Below are 17,620 nucleotides of genomic sequence, written 5' to 3' on the forward strand. Positions count from 1 at the left end.
CAGTATTAAGTATGCGTGTTCAAATTTAAGCATGGAGATGTCTGACTCAAATCCAGATTATAAGAGATTATACGTGTATTCCACCCTCTAGCAGCCACTCACAAGTCCCAACCACTATCAGAAAGATTGTACAAAAAGGAGAAACCACCTTCGTTTGGGGAATTGATTATTCACACAATAATAGGGAACCCACTCAGAGAGAGTTTAACCTTGTTTTTGCATGTTCTTTCCCTATAATCACTTTGTGTGTAAAGTAAATACAAAACAATAATATATCAGTGGATGTTGACCTGATTCTAACTCATCAAACCACTTTAAAAACCGTTCTTGTCTTTCAATTAATGCACTCTTAACATGTTCTTAGTTGGTTATTCTAAATCACGCACACATCATATCCAATCCGGTTGAAGGTCAAGTGGACACCTATGATTGTTGCGTTTTTACATAACAACTAACAAGTATCAAAAATACATATTTACATATATTTATTTGTTTTAAGTCGACTAATAATATAATATAATAACACCAAGAGGTTTCTATAGCGGTCAAAGAGGTTTGTTCTCTTTCTTCAGTTTGTGGATTCAAACTTTTGGGTCACCTATTGTAATATCCCACTTGAGGTATGTACTTAAGATTTACTTTAGTTAAAAGTTTACTGTTTCAGCTTCAATTGAGTTTGTTGTTATCATGGTATGTTGAGTTGGTTGAATGGTTGCCTTGAAATTGGTTGAGTTTGGTGAAGTTTGGAAATCCAATCTTCGCCGGGGCGAAGAAGAAGCTTCGCCGCGGTGAGGAGGAGCTACACCCACGGGTAGGTTCTGCCCTGTTTTGCCGGGGCGACGGAAAGTGCTTCGCCGCGGCGACGAGCCTAATACAAAGTTTCTTGAGTTTTCTAGAGAATCCTTCTTTTGGGGCACAATGACCATTCTACCCCTAATTAGTAGGAAAAGTGGGGAGTAGAATGTAAGAAAATTTAGTAGAGGTTGTGTTTGGATGGGGGTGTATTTGTAAAGAATCAAAGGATATAGATGGAATTTCGAAGGAAGAGGCAAAATGGGAAATGATGCTTATAATATGAGATAAAAAGAGTTAAATGTAGAGAAACCCTTTAGTCCATCCATTCCACCGCCTCTTCCATTTGCCTAAGTTCTCTCATTTTCTCCATCCAATTTTCCAAGATTTCTAAGGGATTTAGGAGAGCTTTTGAGTAATTTTGAATAGAGATTTCATCTAAAGCATCCTAAGGTAAGGATTCATGCTTTAGATGTGAATTTTCTTATAGTTATAGTGAAGTCTTATTTGCTTGTTGTTGTTTTGAGTTGTAGAGAGGAGACAAGACAACAAATGAAAGGAAAAGTGCTAGAGAAGTCACTTTTTCACAAGGTAAGTAAATCCAACCAACTTGAGTTTTGAATAAATTTTTGAGTAGAGATTTAGAGATTGAATAGAGATGTATGCTTGTATAAGTATGTTATGTTGTTGAGAATTGAGTTGAGATGAATATGTATTATGAGAAGTGTTTTTTTTTATGTGTGATGAGAAATGGAATTTGAGATGAAGTTTGAGAGATGTTGTGTAAACCTTTTTGGAAGTGCTTTTCTTGACAAGGATTATGAGTATTTGAGGGAGTTTTTACCCATTTTGGATGGCTAGAGAATGAAGTATAGTAGTAATTTTAGTAGAGTGTTTATATGCACATAAGTTGTTTGATGAAATGCCTAAGTGAAATCTGCCCTGTCACAGCCGTGATGTTCTAAGTGATTTTTGGACATTTTACGGATTGAATTAGGCTGAGACCAAAATCAAAGTTGTAGCCCTGTCTCTAAGATTTAAAACGAGACCAAAACCATAGCAATCCGAGGTGTATAATGCAAGTTATGCCCTTTTTAGTGTGACCTGTGCAGAATAACTGTTTTGAGGAAATCTTGTATTTGACATTTCATAAGTGCATTAGTGAGCATGAGCTATCCATACACAATTGTTTATGCACTTAAGAAGTAGCTTGAGACATAGTAAAGAATTTGAGTATACGCTACTTTAAGAGCTAAGAGAAAAAGAGAATAGAGTAGGTTGTGCGATGGGGAACCCGTGAGTAATGGGTAGAGTATTCCCGCATGTACGCCGCATTGAGAGAGCGGCATGAGTATGAGATAGAGAAGTGGTGTAGCCCGTGAGAGTGCATGCGGATGAGGGCTATACCTGAGTACCCGAGAGAGAGATACACACTCACATGGCCAAGGGTTCCGAATCCATGCATAACCGAGTCCGAACGGCTAGAATGAGTAGAGGTCACGTAGAGTGGGAGCGAGTCCCGGCCGTGCCCCCGGTAAGATGGGGCCGTGACTTACTAAAGAGTTATTAGAAAAGAGTTCTAAGAGAAAGAGAAAGAGAGAGAGAAGTACCCAAAGAGAAATTGAATGAGGAGTTGTAAGGAAAGAATTAGAGAGAGAGAGAGAGAGAGTTACGGGGATAGATGAGTAGAGGATTTACTTACTGAGCATTATCTTAGTGCTCACCCCGTTGTTTTCCTATGTTTTGTAAGATCTAGGTGAGGACATGGTCGGACGGACGTCGGCGCTCGAGGAGAAGCGGTTACACTGTCTATTATGTTTTTGATGACTTTTATACACATTATAGTTTTGTGTAAAAATATATAGGTTTGTAAAAAAAAAAAAAATATATATATATATATATAATAAAAAGAAAAATTTTGGGCCCAATTTCTTTATATTATTTTATATGTATTTCATTATGAGTATTTGAGTAGAAAGTGGCTATTACACCTATCATAATAATATTGTGGTTTACCTAATCGAGCCTATAGAATGTTCAATCAATTCTGAGGATTAGTTGAGGTGTGCTCAAACTGGCATAGGCACCCCAGTTACCAAAAATAAAAAAATAATGTAATATAACTCTACGTGGGTTGGCTTTTATGGACCTAACATTCTCAATAGCTTAAAACCATTTATTATGTTTGAAAGGGTTGACTTTATCACATGTTGGCTACACAGTCACCAATTGAAGCTGCCTTACATTTACTCAATGAATCATGTGAGCACATAATTAATGATAAGAACATTTACTAATTACCATATAGTTCCATTGATTTGCCTACTTAGCTTAGATATGGTCAAATAAGTCAAATAACAAAGTCCATTGATGTCGATAGATCAAAATTAGATAATAGGAAAAAAACAATTAAAATATATTAAATCGAAAGAACACTAATGTTGGGTTATGAATGATTTAATTAGTTGATTAAGTAGCATTATGGTTAGATTAGATGAATGATTTTGAAAGTGATGTATTTAACGTAAGGTTAAATATAGGCCACGAATACAACATAAAAAGGATAAACATTGCTCACCAAGTCAAATTAAGTTGGAACTGATTATATGAGAGGCATTTAAAAGGGTATGAAATGAAGATTTCAAGCCATAGTCAAGTAACAATGTGACATGTTTCTCAATTTTTTTAATTATTTGATAAGATAATATATTATATAATTCCTATTGGGCCAGAAGTGGTTTTCGTGTTAAAGTTTATAATGATTGTAGTATTTGAAATTAGAATTAAAGGTGACAAATTTAGAGCTATAGATCTTGATATGTATTTCAACCACCCAACAAAGAGGTCAACCATGATTATTACTTAATTCGTATTCTACAAATATTTAATGATGTTAGGTAAGTAAAAATATAAAAATTATTAAGCGTTGTCCATTAATATGTATATTGTTAATTTGATTATTCAATCTATTGTGCGTGAATCTCCGCCAGTCATACTCATGTCATATGTCTTTTAACCAAGATAAATCCAAGTGATCAAGATTGTCCCATATGTTACTCCCATGAAAAGTGACTTAACCAATGAGTTCATCAGTTTAGGATATGATTATTCTGGCTCAATAATTACGCAGGAATAATGATTATTTTGGTTTAAATATGAGCAAAAGGCTGACTCGAATCCAAATTAGAAGGGATTATGCGTGCAAATCCCCCCATAATCATCAACTCCCAGCCACTGTCAGATGCAATGCATAGAAGAAGCGACTTTCACTTCAAAAGAAAGGGAACAACTCGAGGGGTCACCTCGCTGCGCACTCGTTTGCAAGTTAAATGCTACTCTTAAGTTAAACATTGCCCACAAGTTAAACGCTGACAGTAAATTAGACTTCACTTACAAGTTTGCTACTGTGACAACATATATAAACGATTTTTTTACCCAACTGTGGGGGGCTCTCAGACTTTCTCTCTCTCCCCCTTTTTCTCACTGATGTTAGCCCCCTGGGCAGGTATTCTTCATTTTTAACACACTTAGCTTATTGAGAGACAAGAGCATCCCTTTGTAATCTGTAATAGAAAGGAGACCTCATTTCCATTCGAGAGGATGTGTAAGAAGAAAATGACTACCATATAAAAACTGCAGAAGGGTTATACTCAATGAGAATCCACTTATGAGGGCATTTGAGCTCACCATTACAGTTTGTTTCTTGTGATCACTCTATGTATAATCTAGGTATAACTAATAAGATAACATAGGACGTAGGTTTGGGAGCCACTCGCCTAACCTCTTTAAAAACTCCATTTTGTTTTCCATCACTTTAGTGTCTAATCATCCATAATTTTTGATCTATTCATATCCCATTGATGGTCGAATGCAACCACACACCCATCCATAGCAGGGTTGATTAAGTGTCGTTGGTTGTTCCGAATTTTTGTAACAACACAATCCAATAAAATTTACATATTTTATTTGTATTTTAGTTGATTATATTATGTTCAAAATAAAATCATATAAAGTTTGATTAATAAAACTTTAGGATTCCACTAACATTAAATTATAATAAAAACTAATTGACTTTCATCAAATAAATACACATATATAGTTATGTAGTGGAATTTGAATGATAAACATAATGAGACGGGAGGAATTTAAAACTTGATCGTCAACAAACAAATTTTGTTTACATTTATACCCACTTTTCTCGGTGACATTAACACGTGTGTTTTGTGTACGTTTAAAATATCATAAGAAATGAAAACACATTGGGATGTCATATCTGATGTGAGGATGACGTTACCGGTAAAATTATACAACAAATAATAATAAAAAGGAAAAGGTGGAGAAATAATTAGGGGTGGGTCCGACGTTGATTTTATGATTGAAAAAAACACAAGAGAAATAAGTTGTTAGAGGTCGGTGTCGAGAGACGGTTGATCTTTATAGGGAGGGGAGGCAAGTGGGCCATAGAGAAGGGGCCCACCCCACTAGGGCTAACCAATACCGTCCAAAAACTTTTAAGTCGCCCTCAGAAATGGAAAGCCCACATTGAAAGAGTTGTGTTTGTAAATTGTAATTGTATTGTATATTTCCTATTCTCTTTACACCCACCACCACACTTCTCCTCTTTAACCAACTCAATCACTAGCCTCACTTAACCTTTCTCTATTTCATATTTTTCAACAATCTTTAACAATATAAATCAATACTAACAAGGGTGACAAACTTTTTTTTTTTTTCAATCGGGAGTGTCCAGATCAATTTATACGCACCTCAACTAATTTTTCAGGACATTAGAACTGTTGACCGGATAAAAATCTTAATAATCACCCTATTAATACTTAGGAGAAATTGAACTCAAGAACTCATAAAATCTCTCTTTATTCTTTTACCATCAAATCACCTAGTGGTGATTCACGCTGACCAACTTGTGGAATACAATATAACATATTAAAGCAAAAATGGGTAAGAAACAATTTTGATAAGAGGAAAAAATAAATAAATTAGTAATTATGTTTGTGGACAATTTCGATTGACTAATTCCAAATTGCTCTAATTCAACTCTGACTTCACCTTTTAATGAATCAAAGTTGACAAGGCTTTTACAGTACAAGGTCCCAACATAGAGCTCCCTCCTAGACCGTAGACTCCTAGTTGCCATGTGAGCCTTAGTAATCGCACGTGAAATTTTTTTTATTTTCTAATAAGTGAATTTTTTTTTTACACGCTTCACTTACAACACACGTGTTATTCCATGTGGGCCACTGACCCATCTAAGCTGTGGTTCGTCCTCTAGTGTTTTGGACTAGACCTTGGCCATAAAGTTCGGTTTAACTTTAAGGCTGTCAGTCACGTGATCTGTCATGTGAGGTAATTTTCGTCTGTATCAGTACAACTTTGTTCCATTTCCATATTCATCCTGTGTAAATGTTTGTCGGCTTCCAGTGCAGTCGCTTAATTTTGAATGACCCAGACCCGTCCGATCTACTGACATCTTAATTTAGTATAGTAATCTCTGATTAATTGTACGTTGTAGACCGTCCGTAACAATAAATATAAGAATAATTTACTGCAATAATTCTATTCGTCAGACGTCGCAAATAAGACAGAGATCTAATCGGACTTAATTGAATCTGAATCATCATCCTCCAACTAACATAAATTATGTTAATTAGTGATGTCATAAATCCGGCAATGAGATGATAATGGGAATTAATAAAGGATATATTTAATTAAAGGTAAAAGATGAGCGTGGAAATAATAAGCATTTAATTAGTTAAAAATTGTATTAAAAAAATAATAGAGGGTTGTTGTTTTTGTAGGGTAAGAGAAAGTGGAGAGGGATTATTTGATATATAAGAAGACAAAAGAATAAGAGATTAAAATAGGAAAAAGGAAAGAGGGCAGAGGGTGGGGTTATTGGGATCAGTATTTAAATTGGTAATTATGAGAGCAAGAAGCAAATCTCATTTAATTATTTCATTAGGAGAATGATTGATGCCTTTGTTTATAACCTACTGAGATATGCTCTTTTGATTAATGTCTCCCGAGATTATTCCTTTTTATTATTTTAAAGCATTTTTTAAATTCATTATGACTATATTCTCATGATATCATAATCAAATGGTTAATAATCGATTTTTTTTAATTGGCCTTCTCTTTCGGTGTATTGTAAATAACACTAACAACAAAACTGGATATATCATACACATCTTCTAACCCTCCTAATATTAACATCCCATTATCTTATGTTAAAAATAAATATTATTTGAAAGAATCTCAAGAAAACTATACTATGCTTTAAAAAGCAAATCGGTATCAATCAAATTTGAACTATCCTATGAGATTTACTTAAAAGGTGTTTTACAATAGAGTAATGCTACATGTATAAACAAATTTTACAAAGATTTGTGTACAAACTGATGTGACAGAAAATGAATGGAATAATGAGTATAAAAAGTCAAACTCATCATATTCACTCTTCCGTTCATTTTCTGTTACATCAGTTTGTACACAAATCTTTGTAAGATTTATTTGTACATTTAACATTATTGTTTACAATACTACGTTGGATAAAAATAGATGGATTTTCGAGATTTTTTAACTTAAAATTTTGATTTAAATTGAGATAAATTTCAGATTCTGAAAGTTTTATCTCAATTTAATTTAACAATTAAAAATTTATGTCGAAAGCTTGAATCAATATTTTAAGTTAAAATATCTTATATATTCTATCTTTTACATAATGTATTTGAAAAAAAAAACATATTTAAAGAAAAAAGTAAATAAATAATTGAAAATAATATTTTATTTACTGAATTATAAATATATATTGAATACCATGGAGACATATAAATTGATGTTATATGATATATTGATTGAACGGGGAATAAGATGGGGAAAGAAAGCGATAAAAAAGAAGAATTTAAGGGTGATTGGGGGAAGTAATTTGAGTGAAACAAAACACATCTGGATAAGATTGATAATTGATGGATATATGCTTCAAAATGCGTGCACGCAAAGCCATCATGTGCTACGTGTCCAGTTTTACAGGCTACCAGGGACTATACATCATTTTCTCCTTTCATTTTTATACTCTTAATGTTCAACACCATCTTATTAATACTTCTTTTACTTAAAATATAATAGTTTGAACTTTAATCACATAATTTAACGTATTTTATGTTAAAATATAGTGGTATGCTATTAAAGCTGTGGTTTATTAGGAGTATGTATCTACTAATGGAAATAAATAAAACATTTAACTATTTAGTAACCATACATATACTTCATAAAATAGTCTAGCAATTTAGAAAAATTATTTTAAATTATTAGATTGAATTAGATGTAAAGGTGTTAAATAATTTCAATATTTTAAGCAATAATCAGAGTATTGTAACATCAGTTAATCATTCTTCATGTATTATAATATATTTTAAACTACAATTGTATGTTGAGACAATAGGGAGATTATTGAATCATTACTATTTCCCTGTACGTAGACTTAATCTCAATGTATGTACTCTATACTGCTACTTACTAAAGTAATGTTCATAAATGGTAATGGGCCAGTTATACGTAAGTATTATAATTATTATTAGTATGTACATTATTCAATGTGAAAATCGTAATATTAATTAAACATATGTTCTTAACGTAGAATGGTAGAATGTGAGTATAATACGTAAATATGTTAAATATTTGAAAGAGGAATATTCTTGTTACAATTATTATTATGATTTTTTTCAATCATACCTAGAATTAGAAGTCCATTAAATTTCAACGCTGTGGAAATTAGAGAAGGGTAGAGGGGCCAGTACAGTACTACTACCAGTGAAGTTCATATTATTATCATGTGACACGTAATATTTGTATTTGAGAAATATTAATTACCTACTCATAACCGTTGCATTAGCTTTTAATGAGAAACACGGTTATGATTTTACTCCTTTTTTAGGGGTATCGGAAACCCGTCTCGGGATCATGAAGAGGAATGATGGATCCATTAATTACTTAAAAATATGAATATTATTATATATTAAGCATGTGATAAGGAATCCGATGAATCAAAGCATGAACAAGATAACACCAAAATTACACAAGCTTTGATGGATTAATATTCGAGTAGAAGGAAACGACATGTCAAGTTTCAAGATTGTCTGCTTTCATTATAATTATAATTAATACAACTGATTTTGATTGTTGCTTAAACAAACAATATTAAATGGAAGTATCAGCATCATTAATTGTTTTATTAAATTTGAATAAAAAGACAAAATTAAGTGACTCAAATTGACTATATTTTGTGACTGAGGTTTCTTTGTATGGAGTGAACGCATAAGACCGACTGAGATATTATATTAAGTAAAGCTTTTTTCTCAAAGAGAGAGAAGAATAAAAGTGGAGAAGGTGAGGACAAGAAGGAGAAGTTTGTATTTTTTTTGGGAAGGAGGTGAAAGAATGTTTGAAGACACGGCGCTTCCAACAAAGCAGACAACATGCTCAAATATTTATCATGAAAATAAAACAATGGGTTATGTTCCTAGCTAGCTCGAAATTTAAGGGTTTATTTGTTTGTATGTGACATCGAAATGCTGCTCAAGGGAATGAATGTCTTTGTGGAATAATTCTCTTCCTCTTTTCTTTTCTTTTTTTAATAATTTTAAAATGTTTATAATTTTGTCATATCAAGATTTCCTCCATGGCCACTCCATTCCCTTATCAAATCATAAAATTTATTCAAGTTACTGCCGAAACTTTATTGACTTTGTTTGTATGGCTTATTATTAGATACAGGCAGAGTGCCCAAATGAAATGATCAAAAAGCTATTATTGTTCTCGGAAATGGTAATCATTCCCTCGGAGACCCCAGAGAGAAAGAGAGACAGAGGGCTGAGGTTAGGGATCTCCAAACCCTAGATTTGACTTCTCGATTTATGTGTCTGTAAATCCTTCACGCCTCTTTCTTTTTAAAATTTTTTAATTTAATTTCACATCCAAATTGATAAAATTTATTTTTTCCATCAGCGTGACATATACTTTGGTCGGTGAAGTTTAATTTTATTTTTTATTTTTTAAAACGATTAATAAAACATAATCATGTTAAACGTTTAATCCAACAAGATATGCAATTGATGAATCAGTATTACGTAACGTGTAATAATTAGTTGTTGCATATATACATATAATTGCCAATACTAAAAATAATGTTAGAAATTAGGTTATGAGAGAGTGATTACTAAAAAGAAACATAAGTCTTTGCTCTATTTGATTTCATCCATGTAATAATTTGATTGGAGCTACACATTACTTATAAGTAATTATGTATATGAGAATTATAAGTTACTTCATTCCTTTGACATTTATTTGCACTGAACTCGGTTACTTACTTGCTAATTAAGTCTCACTTCATTCTAATATTGCCTGATCTTTGTATCATTTTCATCCACTTTATGACACGTTTTCCAGGTATTAACTTGTCCACTCGGTTTTACCAATTTTGAAAACTCATTGCTTGTATATGCACTTATTTTGCCAGGATTTCAGGGAAAAGGGAAATTTTTTTTTTTTTTTTTTTTTTGTTCACACCAGCTTGTGTGCATCTTAAAAAATCCATTTGAAAGGTGTTCGGACTAGTTTGTACGCATCTCAATTAATCTTTCGGGACTATGAAGTGAACGATCGGGTGAATCTTCTCAGTAACCACCCCTATTAGTGTTTAGAGAGACTTGAACTCAAGAACCCATGTTAGACCCTTTTGCTATTTTATTATCAGGCCATCCAATGATGATTATAAGTATAATCAAATCTTATTTGATGTGTCTATACATATACCCAATCATGTATATTGATTTTGAAGACAAATTGGAAGACAATTTCTATCACAATGCTTAGACTAAAATGGAGTGTGCGTCTTTCACAATCCGAAGGAAGGGCCTTTTTAAGCACTACATAACTCAAACTCCAAAATTTAACGTAATTACATATGTTATACGTAATTCGAATACAAATATTTTCAGAACTCTATAGTGTTTTGATTAAGTGGTAGTGAGACACATATATACATGGATCATGGATACGATGGAAAAAACTGTACACCAAGAGTAAGTTTAGTGAATTCTTTTTGTTTGTGAAAATAAATTTTTTGTTAAATTAATATTTAGAATTGGTAGCACCTTTTCTGTCCCACTTTGAGATAAAGCAAAAGCAGAGAAAAAGCAAGAAAGAAAAGAAAAACATAAAAGAAAGGGGGGGGAAAGAAAAAAGCAATAAAGAAACAAAGAGAGAGAGAGAGAGAGAAAACAAAGACAAAGCTTCTCAAACCTCCATGATTCAAATTCTCTCAAGACAATAAGACTTTGGTTTTTCCTACTACTTAACCCATAGTAGGAAGACCTCTTTACATTTTCTACAAAGACTTGTTTGGGAGCTTCAAGAAAAAAATAACGCGATTCATCAAAAGTAAACAAATAATACACAAACTAGTTTGAAAGGGAAAGGTAGCTAGGTAAGTGAGTTAAGGAGCAAGGCATGAATCGAGGAGTTTTGCAGAGCTCACCGGTGCAGCAGATGATGGCCGGAAACCCTAACTGGTGGAATATCAATAGCATGAGGCCACCCACTACTCCACAAACCTCTCCTTTCTTGCCTCCTCCTAATTTCTTCCCTCAATTTACTACTCCTCCTCCCTCCTCTTCTTCTTCCTCCTCTTCTTCTTTTCCCATGCCTTCTTGGAATGATAACCAGGAGCTTCCTGAGTCATGGAGCCAACTACTCTTGTAAATCTCTTACTCTCCATATACATGCTTATTGGCAAGTCATATTTTTTCGTTTAAATATATAATAGATATTAGTCTTGATCCTTATTGGGTAGTTGGATATGATAAATCCCTTCTCTCTCCCATCAGTTAGTTTATGAAATATTAACGATTAATTAAGAATTGAGTGGGTTGATTTTATGTTGTATATTAGGGGTCGATTTGTGGATGAAGAGGAGAAGGGGCATTTTCATGGGAAGAAGTTGGAGAGCTGGGAGGAACAAGTATTACAGCACTCCTCCACTTCTTCGGTTGTAAATGTGAAGCAAGAAAACCATCAAAACAGCTTTATTTATGGACATGCAAATGAAGAGTTCCAGGCAGCACCACCCAAACCTACTTGGTCTCAAATGATGCCTGTTTCATCCCCAAAGTCATGTGTTACAAGTTTCAGTAGCAACATGTTGGATTTTTCCACCAACAAAGCTGATGGGAGACACCCACCACCGGATCGATCTTCTGAGGTGAGATTCAGAAAGAGAGTACTACTGCTTTTTTCCTTCATTAAAAGTAAGCCCAATATTTTAGGGTTTCAAGATTTCTCTCTTAAGTCCTCAACTTCCAGATGTATATATCTGATGCTTTACATTTATAATCCTTCTATAATTGCTCATTCTCTAGAAAAGTTTTGGATGATTATAACTTAAACCTAAGCTTTTGTCAACACGAACTGGTTAAGCCAATTATTATCAGCTTAATCATTATTTAACGTATTTATTCTCCTTTCTTTCATGTTTAGTGTAATAGCACTGCGACTGGTGGAGCGGCGAAGAAAGCTAGGATTCAACCTGCTGCAACCCAATCAACATTCAAGGTATTCATAAAACCTCAGAATGATTGAAGAACGCCCCACTATCTCTATCTTTCTCTCTCCCTGTCTCATTCTTGAACACGCACACACATAAGGATACACACAGACGAAAACACAAGCACAAACATCTGTGATGATAAACTGTTGTCTTTCCTGATTGTCCTTTTCTCTAACCATGACGATTCTTGAACTATCTCTCATGTCATCCATCAAACAACTAAGAATAAATATCTACTGGGAAAATAATAAAAATTTATAATATTCTTGAAAGCAATTGCTTCTAATCAAAACCTTATACTAATTTGTATCTAAATTAATTGATTGAACTCTAACAATGCTTAACTAGGTGAGGAAGGAGAAATTAGGAGACAGAATTACTGCCCTTCACCAGCTGGTTTCTCCATTTGGAAAGGTAACTTATTTTCGTAATCAAGAAGCTTAGATCTTCAACTTTAATTAGTCTATATGCAATAAAAACAATTGTGTGTATATATATATATAGAAACCGTAAAGTGTAGTTCTTGCTAAAGATGAAAGCTTCCTTTCATCTCTACATCTATATAAAAATATATTTTTTCTTTCTTAGTAATTATTTAAGGAAAAAAGCATAAAACTAATATGAGTTTGGCCGGTTGTGGTGTGGTATTTTTTTAACTTTTGCAGACTGACACGGCCTCAGTGTTGTTAGAAGCCATTGGGTACATCAGATTCCTTCAGAGTCAAATTCAGGTGATGTTTCTTCTTTCCTTTCTTTTTGCTAACACCTTGAAAACACACTATAATAAAAGTGGTTTCATTTCACAATGTTGCTTTTCTTTTTACTTAAATATTTCTCTTCTTTCCCCCCCTTAAATACAGGCTCTCAGCCTACCGTACTTAGGTAGCGGATCAGGAAATATGAGGCAACAGCAGCAATCTGTAAGTCAACAATACCGATAACATTCCAATATTTATTTCTCATTTCCCAAAGCAAAAATAATCTCTCTCTTTCTCTCTCCTTTACCATGAGCATGAGACATGAGTATCTTTATGTATTATGTGACATTAATTGATTAATGATTATAATCTCTTGTTAGGTTCAAGGAGAGAGGAATTGTATATTTCCTGAAGACCCTGGTCAGGTAAGCTTTATGGGATCCATTACCTCTTCAAAAGGATACTGTAGGAGAGGGGACGCGAATTTGAAAAAGCTACCCTCCAGTTGATTGTGTTTTATTAAATTAAAATGAAAAGGGAAGTGTTAAAAGAACACTGTTTTCAGCTTTATTGACTTTAAAATTTTAATAACATCAATATAATAATTATTAAGTAGATTCCTCAAGTTACATTAATTGCTTGGTTTGTGAACATCAATTAACTCATGCTATCTAAACTACTTGTGTTTCTTTGATTAGTTGTTGAATGATAACTGCATGAAGAAGAAAGGAGCTTCTGAGCAGGTATATATTGCTTCTATCAAATATACACAATTTGATTTGATTTACATGTAAATTCATCTAATCACGAAATCAGAAAATTAACGAAGACTAATAAATATTTTGGTTTAATTTAATTTAGGAGTCGCATGACGAGGGAAAGAAAGATCTGAGGAGTAGAGGGCTGTGCCTGGTTCCTGTATCATGCACACTGCAAGTTGGGAGCGACAATGGGGCGGATTACTGGGCTCCTGCACTGGGTGGAGGGTTTCGATAGATGGATAGAAGGTTTCTAATTAATTAATGGCAGCACACTCGACTTAATTAAGCTTCATGAAACGATATAACATCATGAGCAGTCACTCTGCTAAGATCTAAGGCTGATTGCTCATGATGATATACAATCTTTCTTGGGTTTATAATAGCGTGTGCTGTAGCTAGCTGAGGACTTTAGAGGTCCATAAAACTCTCTAATTTACATTAATTATTATTAAGCTTTGTCTATGTTTCTCCTTATTAAGCTTCAATTTGGTGCAATGTTAATTGCTTAATTTCATGTATATTTATGCAGTTGTAGTATCACCAAATCATTTTAATGTTGCATATCAAGCAGCATTCATTTAATCAGGTTGAGATCAGTATGTTCATTTTTATATATATCGAGATGGTTTTACATTTAATTAGTACTAAAACCTTTATGTTAGCTTCAATTCTCGTTCAGTTAATTAGAATGTTAGCATTTGATCTATATATGATAACTATATAATTTCCCTTGTAGCATGCAGGTAATGCATGAACGATTTAAATTCTATACTGGAAACAATCGATTTTAACCCATATAAAAGTAGACAAAATTGATTTTTAGTTTATTTGAAAATATTTCTTATCTATTAAAAAGACACATAGAAATACAGTAATCTGAATTAAAGGGGTTCAGAACCTTTTTGTATTTGCGAAGAAAAGAAAATAAAAAAGGAAGAAAATTTATGGAAATAAAAGTGGAAAGAAAAGCAAGAAAAAGAATAGGAGTATGAGTATGAGTAGGGCAATCAAAAGTTGAAATATGTAGGGGCCTAATTACTTTGAAAGACATATTTTGTTTCTCTTTTTCCTTTTCTATGACAAGAATATATTGAGGGGTCTATAGTGATTCGACAACGGAAACACCACCTACATTAATTTCAATTTCATATTTGGCATCAACATTTGACCGACCACTTCGTCAACATATCATAACATCTCATGCTCAACAACTTACTCTAATCTTACACTATTCTTTTAAATCAATGAAAACTACCATTCTCACGATCATAACCCAAATCTATGACTATACATGAATTTGTTTTCAGTTTCATGAGTGTTTTGTTCAATACGAAGAAGATTTCGGACTGGACGCTTGGGAAACGAGACGCTTATTGTTGTCATGACGGGACCAAGCATGCATGGTATGTCCATATATGTTATGCATCCTCAATAAAATTAGGATAACTATTTATTTAGCTTTTTAATTAATTATTATATTCTTGGAAAAAATAGCTTAATGCTGGGATAGCCACACAGTTGTTGCTATGTCTATTTGAGGTGAAAGGAGTTTTGCACTATGGAATTGCTGGAAATGCATGAACTCAACTTCAAATTGGTGATGTAACAATCCCTCAGTATTGGGCTAGCTCATACGGGTCTGTGATACTGGCACTTTCAGTTTTTGTATCTTGTGATCATACTATGTATATTTATACAAAACAATACAAAACCAACTAATAAACAGAGGAAAGGAGATGGGCATGAAGATGAGCTAGCATTTGAATCCAACGGAGACTACACCAGAGAAATAGGGCATCTCAAGTTTTCTGAATATAAGAATGACAGTAGCAATGACTCGACGGATAACCTTCTGAACAATGTTTAGTATCAGCCAGAGGAGGTATTTCCAGTTAATGGAAACTCCTGAAGTAAGGCAGGCAGCATGTGTTCTGGGTTCCTGTTGACGATCATTACTTTAAAATTGCAAAGGAAATTGAGGTACACAATTTCAACTACAGAATCCATTAGGATTTCTATTTCCTTGACCAATTTGTTTAATATTTGGATGGATACATTGCAGGCTTTGGATTTGGAAAGATGTGTGAATGCTACAACTTACTTGCCTAGAACACCAAAGGTGGTGACAGCTGAAAAGGGGTTAAGTGGTAATGTCCTCCTGGACAGTGGTGCTTACTTAGAATTCTTGTACTCCAAATTCAATGCAAGTCCAGTTGACATGAAAACTGCGGCGGTTGCTCTGCTGTGTTGTCAACAAAATATGCACTTTATTGGGTTTAGATCTCTGTCTGATTTAGCTGGTGAAGGTTCTGCTCAGTCCAATGAAGCTGCAATCTTTGCCCCTTTAGCTGCTCAAAATGCAGTTGATGCTTTGCTTCAATTCATCGCCTTATTGTCTTGAGAATTTAGCATATTTTCATATTTATTTCGCCAAACCTCCCAGCCATATGAATAAAGCATAATAATAATTGATTGTTGATCAACTACTAGGAAACTATTAGTGTAATTTAACTCAAATATTTTCAAGAATAAACATTTCTTAATTACAAATTTCCCACAAACTGGCTCACACATGGTTTTAAAATAGAAAATTATAAATATACTTACTTGAAGTTACAAATTTACCACCAATTAACCCTGTTGGCTTGACAGTCATGGAAGTTCGTTTCTTTCATTGAGTTTTTGGGTTCGAGCCTTGGGGCCACCTATCACATTATGACTTACCTATTACAATGAGTTTGTAAGGTGTTCAATGGTCAGGGATCAGTGTCGGTGTGCGCAAGCTAGCTGGACACATAGGGAAACATCAACTATGCCTATCCATAACATTAACTACTCTTATAATTGAAAGTAAAGCTGATAAAGTAATCATATAGCCATGTAGGAATCACCAATCCCACTTGTTAAAATAATATTAGATGGCTTCCAAGAATAAACATAATAATAATAATAATAATAATAATAATTATTATTATTATTATTTTTTTTTTTTTTTGAGTTTTTGCTTAAGGAAGAAAGGAAGACTTTTTGTCCAAAGAGGGCCAGAGAGGCAACTATGTTGCCGAATTATGCCAAAGAGAGAAAGAGAAAGAGATCTTTTACTATGAATTGTATATATTTGTGATGTATTTGTCTGTACACAAGTGTCAATTTATAAAAAAATAATGTGCCATGTAAGGAAAGAACTAATTACATAATCATAAGACTAATTGTAGGATCACCACAATGCAAGGAGAAGATTGTGTAATTTGTCTCATGTAACCGTTACTTCAATCAAGCTAAAACCTTTAATTCACATGCCAACACTCCCTCTCAAGTTGGTGGTTTATATATTTCATAAACTCCAAACTTGTTTAAAAGATGTGAATGCTGTTTGTGACTTAGAGATTTTGTGAAGATGTCAGCAGACTAATATGTGGTTCGAATGTGCTCAATCTTGATCATCCCTTCTTGTATTTTTTCTCTGATAAAGTTGTAGTCAATATTTATGTACTTTGTTCTCTCATGAAATACTAGATTAGCCGCTTTGTTGTCACAGTATAATTCAATCGGCCTTTCTATTTGGATATCCAAATCTTTTAATAACCCAAGAATCCATGTGATCTCGCATGTGGTTTTGGCCATTGCTCTGTATTTGACTTTTGTTGATGAAAGAGAGACTGTTGACTGCTTTTTTTTTTTTCCATGAGATCAATGATCCCCCGAGTTTGATGCAAAAACCAGTGAGAGATCTTATTGTCATAGGGCAT

At 33.5% G+C, this 17,620-nt stretch overlaps 1 protein-coding gene and 1 pseudogene across 1 annotated transcript; both read left to right on the forward strand.

Moving 5' to 3' along the window:
• Window positions 1-11,053: 11,053 nt before the first annotated feature.
• LOC116130609 (transcription factor bHLH68) lies at window positions 11,054-14,486 on the forward strand. The gene is made up of 9 exons (XM_031416331.1): window positions 11,054-11,564; window positions 11,758-12,067; window positions 12,343-12,417; window positions 12,761-12,826; window positions 13,078-13,143; window positions 13,273-13,332; window positions 13,491-13,535; window positions 13,809-13,853; window positions 13,972-14,486. Exons 1-9 carry the CDS (start codon window positions 11,317-11,319, stop codon window positions 14,104-14,106), a joined length of 1,050 nt encoding a protein of 349 aa, XP_031272191.1. The 5' UTR covers window positions 11,054-11,316; the 3' UTR covers window positions 14,107-14,486.
• LOC116130684 lies at window positions 14,107-16,323 on the forward strand (annotated as a pseudogene).
• Window positions 16,324-17,620: the final 1,297 nt, after the last annotated feature.

This window comes from Pistacia vera, unplaced genomic scaffold, assembly GCF_008641045.1.
Source record: "Pistacia vera cultivar Batoury unplaced genomic scaffold, PisVer_v2 Contig223, whole genome shotgun sequence".
NCBI classification, from domain to species: Eukaryota; Viridiplantae; Streptophyta; class Magnoliopsida; order Sapindales; family Anacardiaceae; genus Pistacia; species Pistacia vera.

What these genes read in the sequence shown, in the direction of transcription:
- LOC116130609 (XM_031416331.1), top strand. Translation starts at nt 11,317, where the DNA reads ATGAATCGAGGAGTTTTGCAGAGCTCACCGGTGCAGCAGATGATGGCC. An exon ending in TCATGGAGCCAACTACTCTT is followed by an intron (nt 11,565 to 11,757) that starts GTAAATCTCTTA and finishes GTTGTATATTAG; the next exon opens with GGGTCGATTTGTGGATGAAG. An exon ending in AGAAAGGAGCTTCTGAGCAG is followed by an intron (nt 13,854 to 13,971) that starts GTATATATTGCT and finishes AATTTAATTTAG; the next exon opens with GAGTCGCATGACGAGGGAAA.